This window comes from Gadus macrocephalus, chromosome 5 (assembly GCF_031168955.1).
Source record: "Gadus macrocephalus chromosome 5, ASM3116895v1".
NCBI classification, from domain to species: Eukaryota; Metazoa; Chordata; class Actinopteri; order Gadiformes; family Gadidae; genus Gadus; species Gadus macrocephalus.
The window spans coordinates 10,100,126-10,117,333 of record NC_082386.1 but is presented as its reverse complement, the minus strand read 5'-3'; the positions used below and the strand labels follow the sequence as shown (position 1 = coordinate 10,117,333).

General features: G+C 49.8%; 1 protein-coding gene across 5 annotated transcripts in view; it reads right to left on the bottom strand.

Moving 5' to 3' along the window:
- LOC132457810 (pleckstrin homology domain-containing family G member 3) overlaps positions 1–17,208 on the bottom strand; it is a 33,388-nt gene that overhangs the window by 8,077 nt on the left and 8,103 nt on the right. For all 5 annotated transcript variants that reach the window (XM_060052154.1, XM_060052156.1, XM_060052153.1 and 2 more), the window contains exons 3-12: positions 7,462–8,030; positions 4,995–5,095; positions 3,027–3,096; positions 2,516–2,562; positions 2,238–2,388; positions 1,929–2,060; positions 1,040–1,222; positions 616–708; positions 209–292; positions 51–84 (exon numbers count right to left, since the gene is read on the bottom strand). In XM_060052154.1, the coding sequence (XP_059908137.1) occupies positions 51–84; positions 209–292; positions 616–708; positions 1,040–1,222; positions 1,929–2,060; positions 2,238–2,388; positions 2,516–2,562; positions 3,027–3,096; positions 4,995–5,095; positions 7,462–8,030 (1,464 nt within the window). The remainder of the gene's footprint in view (positions 1–50; positions 85–208; positions 293–615; positions 709–1,039; positions 1,223–1,928; positions 2,061–2,237; positions 2,389–2,515; positions 2,563–3,026; positions 3,097–4,994; positions 5,096–7,461; positions 8,031–17,208) is intronic.

Here is a 17,208-nt window from a genome sequence, read left to right as displayed (position 1 = left end):
AACCGGCAGCTTCCACATCAGAGATCAGTAGATTTGCTCGGAGCACTCACACACGGAATCCATTTCCAGGAACGTTTCTTGGGCCTTGAAGAAAGAGAGAGAGAGGGAGAGAGAGAGAGAGACGTTTTTGGGGGGGGGGCTTTGGTTGCCAGGCAATAATAAATCAAAGCGTCAGTGGAATTGAATTGTTGTATAGGCCGTTGTTTACCGTCTTTGGAATGGTGTTGTGGTTCTCCAGAATGAGCCTCCTGATGTGGCTTGCCCAGAGGCGCTTCTCCTCCACGGACTTGGCCTGAAACAAGCGTTCCCTTTCAGACAGCTCACTGACACCGGCCATAGAACGCAGACGTGATGTCGACGTGAACCCGACACTAACTCGGACGGTTATCCGTTTGACGTGAACGCAACAGTCATTTCCTCTCAATTAACTCATGGCCCGTTCAACACTAAAGGAAACAGTCACACACACTGCTAATAGGAAAGCAGTAGGAAATGCGGCTCTTCATGCTATTCACAGAGAGACGAAGAAGTGGACGAAGAAGAGGAAGAGAGAGAGACACGAGGAGGAGCAGCTGTGGGTGTAGCAGCTGCAGGGGGGGCAGCGTGTCCCATTACCTGCACAGTGTGGAGCTGCTTGGGGTGCTTGAAGTGGATGACGCTGAAGGTCAGGGGGTCCTTAGCGCTGTCCAGCAGCATCAGGGTGGAGCACTGCGGGCAGAACGGAGGCTCCGTCGTCAGGGGGGGGGGGGGGGGGGGGGGGGCGAACAGAGGCCTGGGGAACCCTTCAATGTTTCTCTCTTTTATTTAGGAGACGTGTCGAGGAATGTATTTGGATTAAGCTCTTTTGTTTTTGGCACACATTCCTTTGACCAGTTACAATAGTATACTCCCTCGACAGTCAACTGCACACGCCATGATTAAGGCAGGGGAGCGCAGTGGATGGAATAGAGACACATCCTCAGAAACGTCATTGAGTCGCAGAAGAACCCCAGCGGGTGTGGTCGGTCGGCCACCCGCTCTTCCCCCCCGCTCCCCTTACCGAGATGTCGATCTTGTAGACATAGTGCTCCCCTCTCTTCTTGGTAATGAGCAGCGTCCTCTGGAACAGGAAGAGGGTCCGGCTGTTCTTGGCTCGCGGCACATGAAAGCTCCCCTCCAGCACCAGCTCTCCGTAGGTGGTGAGGTCCGTGCCCTTCCAGTTGATCAGAAGAGACTGGATCTCCTGGACACAGTGCATGGAGAGAGGGACAGGAGGGACAGGAGGGGGGGGGGGAGGAAACACAGTATGTGACCCAAGCTCTTACTGCAGATAGTTGTGTAGTGAGCATTTGGAGGGAAAAAAATAACGGAAAAATGATGGATTCAAATAATGAAAGGTGAGTCGCATATCGGATTGAATGGCATTAGTTTCGGGTAATAATAAAATACATGAGTGAAGGTGAACTGAAAGATGTATATTTATCGATGAAGAGGACTGACCTCATGCTACACAATGAATAAATTATTACAAACGGTCCAGATTTTCACTTCAGCATGCGGTGGACAACATACCAGTTGCCGTGAAAGATTTAACTCAAGACCAGTCAAAAGCGAACCCGGGAAGGTGTATGGATTGGACCTTTTCCTTTCGACTCAGAGAGGGGAGGGGTGAAGAGATCAGATGTGTGTTGTGGGTTGACCGGCCCTCCAATCAACAGATGTGGAAACCATTGACTCACAGTAGGGGGTTGTGGGAGTGGCCCTTCACAAGCTGTCAATTGCTGTTTACCCCCCCCCCCCGTGTGTGTGTGTGTGTGTGTGTGTGTGTGTGTGTGTGTGTGTGTGTGTGTGTGTGTGTGTGTGTGTGTGTGTGTGTGTGTGTGTGTGTGTGTGTGTGTGTGTGTGTGTGTGTGTGTGTGTGTGTGTGTGTGTGTGTGCGTCTCTCTAACCTGCAGTCGGACTGCGTGCTCATGCTTCCTCTTCATATCATTGATGTACCAGGCCACGCCGGTCATGGTGTCGATGGCCTCCTGGATGACCTCGTAGCCAATCTCCTCGGGGTCATAGTGCCGGGCGATTTCCTGTCGAGGGAGAAGGCATGGGATCAAGCCTTGGGGATCATGGACCTTGGGAAGCATGCCGCTGGCACACAAATGGACCGACGTAGGGCAGCTTTGAGGGGAACGCCGGGGCTGCAGAGGTCGAAGATGTGGATGTCTGGGGAGGGGAACAGAGGCTCGAGGCAGGGACAGCCGTACCTCCAGCAGCAGGTGGTACTTGAGGATTCGCTGGACTGGCTTGAGCAGGTAGGAGCCGAGGGGGAGCGAGCGCTTCAGGGAAGCCTGGCGGTCCCTGAAGAACTTGGCCAGGGTCTTGCTCCTCATGCAGTCTGTGAGGGCCACCACGGAGCTGGAGGACAACCAATCGGATCAATGCATTGAGTGATGTCACAACATCGTTTGGCATGAATGAAACCCTCTTAAGGTTCTTGGGTTGAGTTCAAAAGAGTGGCTTGGTGAAACACTGTACTACTTACTTGGGGTAGTTGGTGCAGTACTGTGTGTAGATTACAAAGTATTCACTCTGGGAACAGAAGGCAGAAGAACAGATCGATCGTGGACCTTTCCTTGCAGACACTTAAGAGACAGTACATAAATCGTCACGAGAGACGCAGAGAACGAGGGAGTTAAAGCAAGACTGGAGTGGAGATAGCCAGAACGAAGAAAATAAGCAAAGCAAGAATGAAAGAAGAACGAAAGAAAGACGACTAGATGAACTAGCAGTTTAGTTTCAGTTTATTTGGTCACGGTACAAGGAAATGTGTTTCAGAAAAACAGGTCAGCTCAGCAGTAAGAGTACTGGTCGCAATAACGGCACTGGTCATACAAGGATAAAATACGGTAAACCTAATTTTCACATACGAAAGGGACGCACTAAATGTAACACAATGTAACATTATGAATCAGTCCTTGTACAACAACAGCAGAAGTTCAACTGTGAGATGGAAAGGGAGGGAGGAGATGGGGAAACATTGAACATCTGCTCACCTTGTCAACAAAACACCTGGCGATGGCCACTGGATCGTTCTCACAGAGGTCCAAGGACTGCAGCAGCTCACTAACATACACAGAGAGGAGAGAGATATTGCTTCAGTACCTCACAGACGGGGAAGCCTTTGTGTCCACAACGAATAGGCTTAGAGAGGGAGAAGGACAGAGAAAGTGCAAAGAAACGATGAGAATTACAAAAAAGGTAAATATGGAGACCAAAATTGTTTGCCGATATTGTTGTTGTTTTGTTGGTCAGAGTCCAAGCATTCGTACATTTTATTTATAATTTAATAATTGTTTTGGCATTAGGGAAATGTACTTCAGATGCTGTGGGCAGTGGCTTATGTGGAGTTATACAAGCTCTCCTTGTTGCAGAGAGCAGGGAGTCTCTAAGCCAATTCTGGCAGGAAATGGGGAGGAACAAGATTTGGATACCAAACCAAATGCAAAGACCGACGGGGGGACACACACACACACACACACACACACACACACACACACACACACACACACACACACACACACACACACACACACACACACACACACACACACACACACACACACACACACACACACACCAGATAAGACCATAATCACAATATAATTCATTCATCTGTGCTCTGTTGGTGAGCCATGAATCAATCAGATAGAAGGACAGCGTTCTAGCCGAGGCCAGACCTAGTGGGGCCTTGCGGGGGGGGGGGGGACAAGGTTAACTCTGGAGGAGAGTCGATATGAAATACACGGGAGCGCAAGGGAGGGAGGAGCCAGGAGCGCAACGCCACAACACAGCACAGCGGCTTTCAAAATAAAAGCGTCCGCACTACAACAAGGGAAACACCAAACTCAAAAGCACAAGTCGGTCAACATCCAGGAACTTCCATCAAAATAATATTCGATGTCTGTGATGCTTGACTGGGTCGTAGGTAGCATAGAACCACAACTGACGTCGTCAATAATGGTTCTTGCAGCTGGAATGCGTTTGTGGTGCCAATAGTTATGGTTGGTCCTCTACAAGAAACCTCACCCGTCGTGTCAAATATTAACCGAATAACTGTAGAGCTGATAGACAAATCCCCAGCCAGTAGGTTCATGTTTGGACTTTGACTGCAAACAAGTGCTTTTTCTGCGTGTGTGTGTGCGCGCGTTGTCTGCTATAGCACCTGTGTGGCTGTATTGGCCTTGGTATAAAACATGACATTTTGAAAATGTTACGTTTGCGCATTGAAAACATAGGAAGACCATTGAAATGACAAACTGACCTATATGGTGGTGGCAAATACACACTACAAACTACAACCTTGATCACTCACTCAACCTTTACCCTATCTCTGATAGACAAACACAGAAGTAGGCGGCATCGTGTCCTCAATCAACACCGCAGAGTCGAGAAAATACAATATGTAAGGATTTCTAGTAAGACACTGATATAGTGTGGTATGGTCCCATTATCGAGCAGACATTGAGGCTATTGAATGGAGGCTAAACAAGGCTAACCTGAACCTCAACAGGGTTATGCCATTGAGCCAGCACTTAGCGGGTAAAGTTCTGTTTTGAGTCATTAGGAGCCCCACCAAGGTGAGGATCTCAGTCTGCCAAAGTGTGCCTATATGAACACAAAAGCCTCCGAGACATGAGTCCAGCTGGAACCGGGAGGCTACCTGGTGGGGGGAGGCTAATGATATGAATATTGATCCATTCCAACAAATGTAATTGTCAGTAGGCTTGTAAGAGTATACGAGTACATAAGCAGGTTGCTGACTTCCGTCAGACACGCAGGTGACGTTCAACTCATCCTTGTTATGTGGACGCAAATTCACAAAGCAATTGTTTCGTTCTCTTAGGAAACAGAAACCACAGCTGTAACTTGACGAGTTTCTGTTTGTTTAGGTTACATGGCCACCCCCCCCCCCCCCCCCCCACACACACACCCACTCACACACACCCACACGTGTAACATACCTGTTGAACACATAGATATCGTCTATGTTTCCAAAGAGGGCACAGACTTGCTCTGGGAGTATGGGAAGGTCTCCTGCGTCGATGATCTGAGCCAAATAATCCTGAAAGAAACAGGTAAAAAATAATGCTTAGAAAAATCACACACCGAAGTTTTTCAGTTAATGCACTCAATGGTCACATATTCAATTTCAAGTGCTTCCCACTAGAGGGTGCAGTTGCACAAAGAAAACACTGCTTCCTTGTACCTTGCGATATTTTCCATTACATCTAATGGACCACCCAATATTGGACATGACCTGTTAGAATTGATGGTGCGCACACTATTTAATAACTGGGGGTTTCCAGTGTGATTGTTCTTTAATGGTTATCTTAAGACGATCGCACATTTATTTATACATACTTTTCTTTGTTTTAAAAGATATTTCGCCTCTGACCGTGGACTAGTCTAGACCCATTTATCCAGACTACTACGGTCAGGATAGCTCTTCCCCAAACCAGTACACCCCAGGCAATCCATCCAAAAGCAGAAACTCAGAATAGAGGGCCGTGCACAGATGTGGACGTTGACACTGCCTGCCGTCCAATCACACGCTGGTGTGCCCGACCAAACCACTCAGACTAAGTACAGAGCAAGAGGCAAACACGCTGACAAACAAACCAGTAAACAACCGTGTATGTACACAAACCCTGTGCCCTCCTGGTAGGGGCGCTATAGACATTGTTCTTGAGCGCATAGACACACACGCCGCAGACTAAGTAGGGTCATCCCTTCACACTGGACGCCTAAAGCGGGAGTCCAGTGTGAGCATTCCAGTGCAGTGAGGCCAATGCTGACGTGCGTTAGACAGGCTGCCTCCTGAATCCGTGTAACACACACACACACACACACACACACACACACACACACACACGGAAGCGCAGAGTGTTGACGACCGGGCCTTCCGGTGGTCGGACCATGAACTCCACTCAAGTTCACGGTTGGGTTCTGGTGTGACCGTGGCCTGGTGTGAAACACAGCTCAAGTAACAAATAAAGAGGGCGTGGCCAATCGGGACATGAGGAAGCGCCGCTTCCGAGAATGCAGGGAGCGGCGCGCGGCTTTGGGGTGTGTCCAGACCAGGTGTTTGCGTTTGCAGAGGACGTGTGAGAGCAACCGAAGGGGAACAACTGTCGCACCGTTACAGCACACGTGTGTGGGCACGGGTGTGTGTGTGTGTGTGGGGGGGGAGGGGGGGGGGGGGGGGCGGAGCCATGGCCCTGATACGGTGGCCCTCAAGGCCCCGCTGGCGGGGATCCGCGGAGCCACACTTTACACGTCGACGTTGAGTAAAAGAGGGCCCGTTTCACAACGGCACACACCCTTAAATAAGATGGCGTTAGCGGTGTGGAGTGTGCGCACGCTGGCCTGCGTGTGCACATCTGCCGGCGAGGGCCTTGTTAAAATTCCTGACACAAATGAGAACGAGCAAATGTGGCCGACATGGCATTCCCAGACTGCAGTTGAAAACTTTATTTTAAAAAGAGCTGCTCCCCTCGTCATCTGGGTTGCTTCTCCCGTTGGCGTTGGGGATAAAGATGTGTGTGTTGGCCGGGGGGGGGGTCCGAGGGTCCCGGCCAAAAGGAGGTGCAGCTCCTCTTGTTACCCATATGGAGTTAGCAGTCCTGGGAGAAGCTGTGAGCGTCTGTCAAGAGTGTGTGTGTGACCCGAGTGTGAGTGTGAGTGCTCGCGGTGCTGTCTGACACACAGTGAGCACTCACACTCAGTCACACTGACGCCAGCAGCTCAGTCCCTCACAAGCAGACAGAGCGAGGAGCCTGCTAATAAACCAGGGTGGTGGTGGTGGTGTGACAGCAGCACAGAGGCCCTTGGGGCTGGATGGGGACCAGAGATGGTGTCAAGAGGTTGCATCACGTCGAGAGCAGTTGACATCAACTCCAAGACGGAGACGCGAGTGGCGGTGTAGCCCATGGTTCCCCTGAACCTCTCGGTCGTGCCGGACCTGCTTTGTGTCTCCGCTTTGAAGTCCAAACATGAGCCGTTCCCCAGCCCAGACCACGGCCTGCGTTTGTCACGGCGCCGTAAATATTTAGACGCAGATAACGTAAACCGCTCTTTGGCATACTTTTGAGTTATTTTCCGAATTATAGGCCCTTAAGAGCTCTGCCGAGCTTAAGCCAGTCATCTTTTTATTTACTGTGGCCGAATTCCAGACAGACAATCGCCCCGTAACAAAGAGAAGCAGACGCCGACTCCTATGAGAAGACTGAGTGAAATCACAGACGCACACACACACACACACACACACACACACACACACACACACACACACACTGCTGGCGGTGAAAGTCAACGCCATATAGAATTTCCTAGAATGTCAATGTATTAGGTTGCATTCCCTGCATGTATGCAAACCATCTGTCGGGTGCGCTACGAGTGTGTGTGGGCAGCATGGCCCCGCCCGCTCACCTCCACGATGCTACGGAGGTCCCGCACATACATGCGTTCCGTCTCGATGATCTCCATGACGACGCGGTCCACGTAGGACAGCTCGGGGTTGGGCGCCATGGCGTCTGCGGCGACCGGCGACGATTGGCTGTAAGATGGCCCTCCTACTCCTACTCCTCCTCGACCGCAGGTCCTCTCTGCGTGGCAATAGTTCCTCTGGGAGCCCAGAACCACCCCCTCCCGCTGCTCAGCCCACTGGCCCCAGGGGGCCCCCCGGCATGGGCTCTGCCGCCTTCCCTGCACGCCGTTGCCCTGGCTGGGGCTCAGCCGGAGGTCCACGTCCTCCTCGCTGGGGCACGGCGGGGGGGTGGTGGAGGAGGAGGAGGGAGGCTGGAGGGTCGCCGTGCTCCCGAAGAGGCTGAGGCCGTCCCGGGACGAGTCTGACGACAGGGTGGACACCAGGCTCACGGGCCTCCGGCCGGGCCCCTCCCTGGGGGCCCTGCAGAGGCGCGGGTGACCGTACGGGTGGGGGTCCGCGCAGGGCGGAGGGTGTACGCAGGCGGAGAGAGGCGAGCGCAGCTGAGCACATTCTGGAGAAGGAACACACACACACACACTTTTAAGAGTTATAGGTTTTTTTTTTTTTTTTTTTTTTTTATAGAGGCTTAGATATTTATTTAGACATTTTGATTTTTAGATATACAGTACATAAATACACAGACATTTAATGAATGCTATTGGAAAAGTAGAGTTTGCACATGGGATGCACGTGCTGCAAGTGAAGCACATTTCCTATAAACTCCATCATTTCGAAACCAGTTACATCCGGAGGCACTTGTCCTGGGTTGACCTCTGCAGTAATTTGACCTCAGACAGTGGAGCTCGCCCCCCCCCCCCCCCCAGTACCCAGGGCCTGGGGTCGGATAGGGAGGCACCTTGGCAGGTCTGGAGCCCTGTCGTTGCTGCGCCCGTGCCCCCGCTCTAGAGCGGTGATTTACTGTGAGAGGGTCTCGCTCTCAAATCATTACTGACGTGGCTCTAATTACCACACTGGCACTCTGGTGGAAAACTTCGCCGTTTCCTTTTTTTCTCCCATGGCGCAGCGCTCACCTTGGAAAAACACAGGGAGGGGTGGGGGGGGGGGAACGCCGCACAGGAGGAGAGAAAACTGGGAGAAAGGGAAACCGGGATCGAGGCTAGCCTGCTTTGTTTATATGTCTTTGCTTCTTTTTTTTTATTGGGCCACGTCTGAAATCAAGTGAAACTTAATCCATATTCAATTTCACATTCTTTCTTTGCCAGATGGGAGAATTTCCCTTCGCAAACCTTCCTGTCCAAATACATGAAGTCACTGTGGTGCGGGCAGGGCCCTCTCAGCGGCCACTGTGCAGCCGGCTCCGCTTCCTCAAATATTCGCCGGGCCAAAAGGGGTCGAAGCCATTTCGCTCAAAGTCTGAAGAATAGGAGGCTTGTCGGTTCAGTCTGCCTGCAGGCTAATAAGCGCGGCCCCTCTGGAAGGGCCGGCCATTATGGAGAATCAAAAGCTTGGCAGGAGGACCGGGTCAGTAAGTAAGTCAGTGTTGGCGAGCAGCGAACCCAGAGCCCCGTTACTGCTCTATATAGGGTTAGCAGTCGACGGGATGGGAGCTGGAAAGCCAGAGAAGCCCCTGACAGCCATAGGATTACTGCCGAACAAAGCCCCCGGGTAATAACACAGGCCTGTGGTTGGAAAACCTACTGTGAAAAATGACGAGCAACGTCCACTCCTGTTCGGATTCTACCAATGATTTGTGTCAAACCTGGAGGCGGTTGGTGTAAACGGCGCTACAAAATGTAATTGTTCATTTCATGTATTTTTCCCCACACGACTGCGTTTAAAAAGAGACAGAATACAGCTGTTGGCGAAATACGCATTCCATATTGCCTTTGACTCAGGAGAATGTTAATCACTGGAAAATAAAAGAAGGAAGAGCGTGCCAAGCGTTTACTATGGTGAATCAAGCTGTAGTACGAACATAGACCCACAGACATGGAACTTCCACAAACTTTCCATGAGTCAGTACTGAGCTAATGCCTCAGATCCCGGTTCATGCTGCTCGTCTTGGCCCACAATCCACAACAACAACAGTCCCTCTCTCTCCGGCTCATTCTCCCGCGCTCTCCCCCTCTCCGTCTCTTTCTCCCTCCCTCCCTCTCTCTCCCTCTCTCTCTCTACCTCACCCTCTCTCCCCTCCCTCCGCGACACAGTTCCCATGCCCGCCTGACCAACCACTAGAAAGAGAGAGACGCACCATAACTGACAGAAGTTTGATGCTACAGAGACAGAGAGAGTCGTGTGTAAGCGATAGGGCCGCAACCCTCCACAAATGGCCGGGAGTCACCGCGAGGGCACTCTCCTCCCTCTAAAGCCTCAGCCTTTACTTTTGGTTTGGATTTGAACGAACCCAGGCATCCGACCCTCCCTTCCTCCCTTCCCCTCTCCATGCCTCCCGTCTGAAAAAGCACTGCGCTGCAGACGGAGCCAAGTCAACAGAGGCCAGAGGGATCCGGGGGGGGGGGGGGGGGGGGGGGGGGGGAGGGGGGGGGGGGCTGCCAGTCATGGCTCTTTATTCGTTTTTTTGCAAAATCACAAATGACCACCACGTTGATTATGCTTCCACGACTGCGCGGCTGTGCGTTGTAAGGCATGCTGCAAACATATCCGTTGATAATGCAAGGGTGATATTATCCTAGCCATCTTTGTTGTGTAGGGGAAATGGGTTAATCTAACGATTGTTGGTGCTTGGCACTTGGTTCTATGAACATCCTTACTGCATCGAAAGCGATACATCATTTCTCTTTCTTCTGACAAATGTTCTTATTGCAAGTCGCTTTGGATAAAAAGGGGTCTTGGCGTCTGCTAAATGCCCTAATGTAGATGTGGTAGCAACTGCACCATCTTTAATGGGTGGATGAATGTGTGTGTTAATGGGGGAACGAGGAGGCCAAACCGTATAGTGGCCAAACCGGTTTGGACATGAAATTGATCTTGAGGCCATGTCACAGATATCCAAGTCAGCGAAAGCGTGCGGTATTCAGGACAACAAACCCTCACGCGCTGCAGCGCGAGCAATTATTCTATTCCAAGAAGCGGCCTAGGCTTATCCGCCGCCCCTTAGTGCTGCGAGCACGGCACTTGACTACACAGGTTCCCGGCGATGGCCCACTTCACAGGACATGGGACTTTACAGACACTGCATTGTCCCCAGTGGACACCACAAAATACAGGCTGGGAAAACACCACAGCCACCACCGCCAGAGATCCACTGAGAGGCTTTGTTGAAACGGCCACATGTGGAGGAATGCAAATAAGCGGGTGAACAAATTAGATGTAGATATACTCGGCGCTGGCCAGGCCTTGGTGAGGCAGGGCCAAAGCTTTGCTTCTGCTCGGGAACAGGGAGTGTGTGTGATGCTACCCGCAGCTCTTGGAAGGGATGTGACTTTTGAGGAAGTTAAATCGACCTGTTGTAACTGGAGACTGACAGAGACTCTTTCCTCTGTCAGATACACTTTCCCATTAATGTCCAACCTGTGTGAACCTTATTTTGCCTGCACTTCCTCTTTTGAGTCATCAACTTCGTGGTGGCTTCCTGTCGCCCTCGAAGGAGGAAGTGCATTGCACACCACAACGTTTCAAGTTGGGGAATTAACGTGTGTCTCCTCGTCCCACTTGTTGAATTTATTCATCCTGTGACCGTCATCTACAACAACAGGTCAATGGTTCACTAGGAGATAGGTCTTCATAGCCTTCCCACTACTGGCAAAACCGTAGGGTGCAATATCATCAATATTGTATTCCTGCGTGAAATTATTTCACTCTTGCATTTAAAATAACAACAGCAATTTTTTACAACCTGTTAATAGTTCCTCAGCGACAGCTACAACTAAAACTACAACGAAAACTACTGTTATTTACAATTGTGAATGACAAGATGATAACACATGTCATTAGAGCAGTGACAGATAGGGGAACAGCTGATGCACACACTGTAGAAGGGAGCCCTCCAACTTGGAGACAGAACATGTGCAGGCAAGTGTCTACAGACACATAGAAAGGACCGTGAGGTGTGGAAAAAGTGGAAGCGTCAGACATGGTAGCAGAGAAAGTGAGAGAGAAAGAGAGAGTATCAAAGGATTAGATACAAGATATACAGAGAAGGCAACTATTTAGGCTATGTGTGCGTATTTCATTATGTTGATTTTAGGAGCATTTGGAATTAGACGTATCTAAACAAGAAGCAGTGTCATGCTCAGCCGAATTCCAAACGTAACCGTTCAATAGAATTGCTTGAGGTTTAAAGACAATGAGTCTCAAAACTGGATTCAATAATTAATAATTATCTTCCATCATGTGATTCTGTCCCATGGTTAATTATTTAAACTAAAAGGGAAAGAAATGAATCAGCAGTTTTTGTAAATGTAATTAATAGTTAACTCCCCCAATGTAACCATTAACCAGGGGCAAGTATAGTATTTGAACTTGCTAGATTTTCCCGAAAACCCTTTAGTTAACAATACAGACCCCCAGCAAGTTGTGCTATAGGGCCCTTTGAGATGGCTTTAGAGAGGCCTGGGGCATAGCATGACTGCTCAGTAAGTTTACACCAGCAGAAAGGTCTGATGTGGCTTACGTACGAACCGAGGAGCAGTTGTTACCGAATACCAAATGGTGGGGGAAAGCATCGTTGGCATTCCACAGAAGTGATCAACCCCCAAGTTGTAATTCTTTGAATTCCTGTTAATGCTCGGTTAACATTTCCAGACAAACATGTGTTAATGGCCACATGCATGACCGCACTGTCTTTTGTCATAAATTAGTAACTTTAACCTGAACTTTAACCTGGCTCAGAAATAAATCGGACGCTTCAAACCAAAACCGATTTTCAATCTTTTTGATGGAGCCAATCGCTCCCATCATCTCAGGTAATAAACGGAGTAGGGGTTGAGTAAGGGTAAGGTAATATGCAGGGGGCCTGGTCCGGATGACTAATGAGTCTCGAACCAGTGTCGTGTCTACTGCCGTCCGCGTCAGACGCAGCTTATCAGACAAGCCGACAATGGAGGCAATTCATAAACCTGCACCCAGTGACGTCACCGTGGCTGCGGGCCCGCCGCGCGTGGCCTAATAAGGCAGCGTCTCAGGCCCAGAATAGAGCGTCTGAGGTGGAATAGTTCAGCACCTGCATATTAGTTACTTGCTGCTGTAGCTCTTCGGGATACAAACCCGTGGTGATCGTTATCCACCCACGTGAGAAAGACCACAAACCTGAATGAATCAACGACACAGGCTACCTTTCTGACCCGCTTGGTTTCATCTACACACTACAGGACACCAGCATGGTGTCCTCACAACTGGTTTTGTTAGTGACCTCTTATATCTGTTGACAGGGATCTTTGCATTTTTGTATACAGGACATTTTCCAATACTTATTCTATTACCATATTGTATTCAAGTACCACATCTGATACGACTGGTACTAGTATTGATGCAGTCATAATTTCATTATTAGGAACATTCTGTTACCGGTGTCATAGCAAACTTAGGTGCCAAACATACAGCCGTTGTTATCAGAACCTTGGTTCGTGATGTTGTATGGATTACAACAGATCTGAATCCCTTCCTGTGAGAGTTACGATTCTTTATTTTCTCATCGATTGCAACACCCAATGATGTTGCAACCTGCATTTCTTTCTCTTACTGAGTCTTGAGCATATTAATCTGCAGTGACACCAGTGTACAAGAATTTTAAGGAAAATATCAATCCTATGATTTCAAGCATGGCTGAGACAGAACAACAGCTATGTACGAGACCACAACAGCTCGACACAAACAAGGTAATAGCAACCTTAGTTTAAAGATGACCGGTTTGAAAATTGCCACACATAAACTGCATTGTTACTCATGAAATAATGAACATACTCCGAGATCCAGACATTTTTCATAACTCCTTGACGCCACGCATTTACAACTGCGGAGGTCGTGCAAGTTTCACCATGGAGCAAGAGTGAGGAGTTTGAGTTGCAGTCAACCTTGTGCGATCCCAACACTTTTACGGTGTAGCTCTACAGTCTTGTGTGTATCCTTGTGCGTTCACAAACCCCTCGACACGGCCGTTTTAAGCCCATGTCTGACAATAACAAATAAACCACGAGAACGGCCACCAAATACACACGACGACACATCCAAAAATAACCTTAGCCACACAGGGCACAGTCGTTTTTCTATCCAAATCAGGGGCTGAGGTAGAGGCACAGCTAGGGCGCTGTCAAGCATCATCATGCAAACACAGATGCAAAGCGTGCCCGGGCCCAGAGTTCAGTCATCAATAGGAAGTCGAGAGTCCTCTTGCTCTCCCGCCGAATCATGAGTCGTACGTTCCGCAGCAAAACAAGCCTGCGCCTGCTACGTGCGTCACTGTTCACTGGCCTGCCCCCGTCTGCTGACTCATGTCACACAGTGATACAGCTCGCTCTGTATCATGTATGAAAGAGCGAGAAGAGAGATGCACCATGTGAAATTCCAGACTAGTGTGTGATGGTCAAGTTGGATAAAAGTACATGAACTGTACTGAACTACAGTCATGACAGAAACAGGCCTGAGACTTTCTGCGGTTAGGCTACAGATTAACCAGGCTTGAAACATCAAGGCGGTGGAAGTCCTTGGTAGGATAACAAAACTGAATAATATTGCCCAATGTCAACGCTTAGATGTTAGTGACATGCTTGACCCTAGATATACTCTTTCTTCCCAAACGCACAAATGGTTCTCTAAAACGGTATTATACAGGAACAATTGTCTATTCAGCAGAATGTACAATTTCTCTATTAAAAACATACTCCCAGTCCCTGCCCTTCCAGACCAAACCATAGTCACCAGGACTCGTTCAAGACTCGTACCAAGGCATTATGTACTTCACTGTACAGGAAGGGAGACGCTGGGACGTTTGCTGTGGACTTGAAAAACAACACATCCTTGGCAGCCCTTAAAAGCGTGTCTGGAGCCGGAACAACCTGGGATCTAATTGGCAGATTAGGGTCCAATTTGCCGACATTGACATTCCTTCACATACTTCACGCTAGTTCAGAGGGAGGCCCCCGTTTAAAAACAGCCAGGGAGCTGGTGTCCCCCAGCGTTCCTCTGGGAGAACGAGGAGGGAAGCCCCCCCCCCCAGGTACATCTCCTCCCCCACAGTCTTGAGGACTGAGCTCTTTTTTTTAGGAACGAGGAAGGGGGGGGGGGGGGGAGGGGGGAGGGGGGGGGGGTTCGTGGGGGGGTAGTTGCTGGTGTTGGTGGAGTTACTCCTCCCAACAGTGAATGGCTCCCCCATAGAAGGGCAGGACACATTAACAAAGGTACCCTCAAAAGGACTAGGCCCCAGGCCCTTACAAAACCATTACCAAACAGCCAGATCCAGGGGCCCGGAGAGAATACGCCAGCACAGAGCGGGGCTTGGTTTTGCACACACACACACACACACACACACACACACACACACACACACACACACACACACACACACACACACACACACACACACACACACACACACACACACACACACACACACACACACACGTTGCCCATCCCTCTGAGCCCTTTCTAGCCTTGTTAATAATTAGCCTGAAGGTTGGTAAATAAAGCCCACTGGGCGACCAGTGCGGAGTATAAACACAACCCCAACCTGCATTCCAAACCGACACGCAAGGTCAACGCATGGTTGGGAAACGTCAGGGGGAATTCAACGGTCCAAGGGTGAAACGTGCGTGCGCTTGGCAGCACCCACCAATGCTGAGCTTCAAACAACAACCTTGCTAGCAGACAACGCCGTTCACATTTTAAGAAAGTTAATTTGAATGAACTTTCAAGTTTATTTACAATGAGCTTAGGAAATAATGCGCTTATTGATTGAAAAAGTCGCGGGAAAAAGGCTTATCCCGGAAAGCACCTAATCGCTCCATGATATCCTTCCACCAGGCCACCATTTCCACCGTGAAAACATTGAGGCGTGTCTCCCCACGTATCGAAACGATACAACCGCACAAAAGCTATAGATGTAATCCGCTCAACCTCTTCAGTCTCCCCCGAGAGCTTCTCTAAAGGAGCCAGCAGTGCGTGTTGACCTCAGTGCATTGGCATGCCATGATCCACTTAGGAAGCGCCTACACTCAGCAGCCCTCCACCCTCCCGCACCCTCCTTTCCTCACAGCGGGGCAAGACCCCCGCCGGCACACGGGGGACCCAGTCCCTGCACCACAGTGCCCAGCCCCTCTGGACAGCCCACACAAAGCCAAGAACTGACCGATGGCGATCTCGCCGTTACATTGATGCCCGTTGGTTGTCATATGCAAGTAAGATAGAGAATAATAAATAAATAAATAAATCGTACAGATGTTGCTAGTTATTAGAAGCAAGAAGTTTGACAACATAAGTAGGAAATGTGGCCAGCAATTTCCCAGTCTGCTGCTGCCTCGGTGTGGGGAAGACACAAATCTGGTTTGAACTCTTCTTCTAATCCTTGATTCAACACCACATAAAACACTGGTTTGACAACCAATATGTTTGGAGTAATGAATGGGCACACACACACACACACACACACACACACACACACACACACACACACACACACACACACACACACACACACACACACACACACACACACACACACACACACACACACACACACACACACACACACACACACACACACGACTCCCTGGTAAACTTTACCACCAGGCTGACAGTCCACAGCCAGGCCACTTCATCCTGTTAGCACCTCCCTGTGGAGTCCACCCTGTTGGGTGGGCACCAGGGACGCAGCTGTGTGTGTGTGTGTGGGGGGGGGGGGGGGACGACTCTCCAGTCAGGTCACTCTCAGACGTTTGTCCGCGGGCAGTGTCCTCCTTTACACGGTGGGGGGGAGGGGGGGGTGGGTCTTCAGTGAGTGTGCTGTTCAGCACTTCGGTCCATCAGTTGACCTAGTCAAGCTTCGCCTCATCCCTAATGTTTGTGCTTCCAATGCTCAGCAATCACGGCTCGCATTGTAACCGCACTGGAAAGATTGTATTCTCCAAGGAATAGTTAAAGAGCAACCAAACATCAGTGTTAAAACTTAAAGGTGAATAGTGTTGTCCTTTAGGGTTGTCCCGGTATGTGACATTAGGGTGGGAAAACTCTGCTCTACGGCGGCATTGTGCATCGTGTTCTCATGGCGCCACTATGCAAATATAATGGATACCTGGAGAAAACCCATTAACCCAGTGTTCTGCATTATGCAACCGCTGAAGGTTTATGGATCCAAATGAGCCACGGAGAGGTCTTTTAAACGGTATGGCCAAAACAGAGGGCCTGTAACTAATGCGGTTAATCCACTGGAAGAGTTGTATAGGAGGAATGCCATTGTTGGCCGGCAGTAAAATGATTTACATTGAAATTAAATGGTTTTGTGGAGGGAGAAATGGAGTCGGGGCATGACAATGTGGTGAGATACAGTGGGACCCCCGGCTGTGGAGCCACCACATCACAACAGGGGGGGGGGGGGGTCTTAAAAAAACGAAAATCATCCACCGTTACGGGAATAACGGGACACCCCAACGGTGGAGCGGAAAGAAAAGCCTCAGTGGGCAGGTTTCAGGGTCAGACACTAATTTATGGCGGCAGAGATAACCCCGCAGAACGGGAGGTGCTCGGGAGTTGGGCAGTGATTGAGGCCCCAGGCGGTT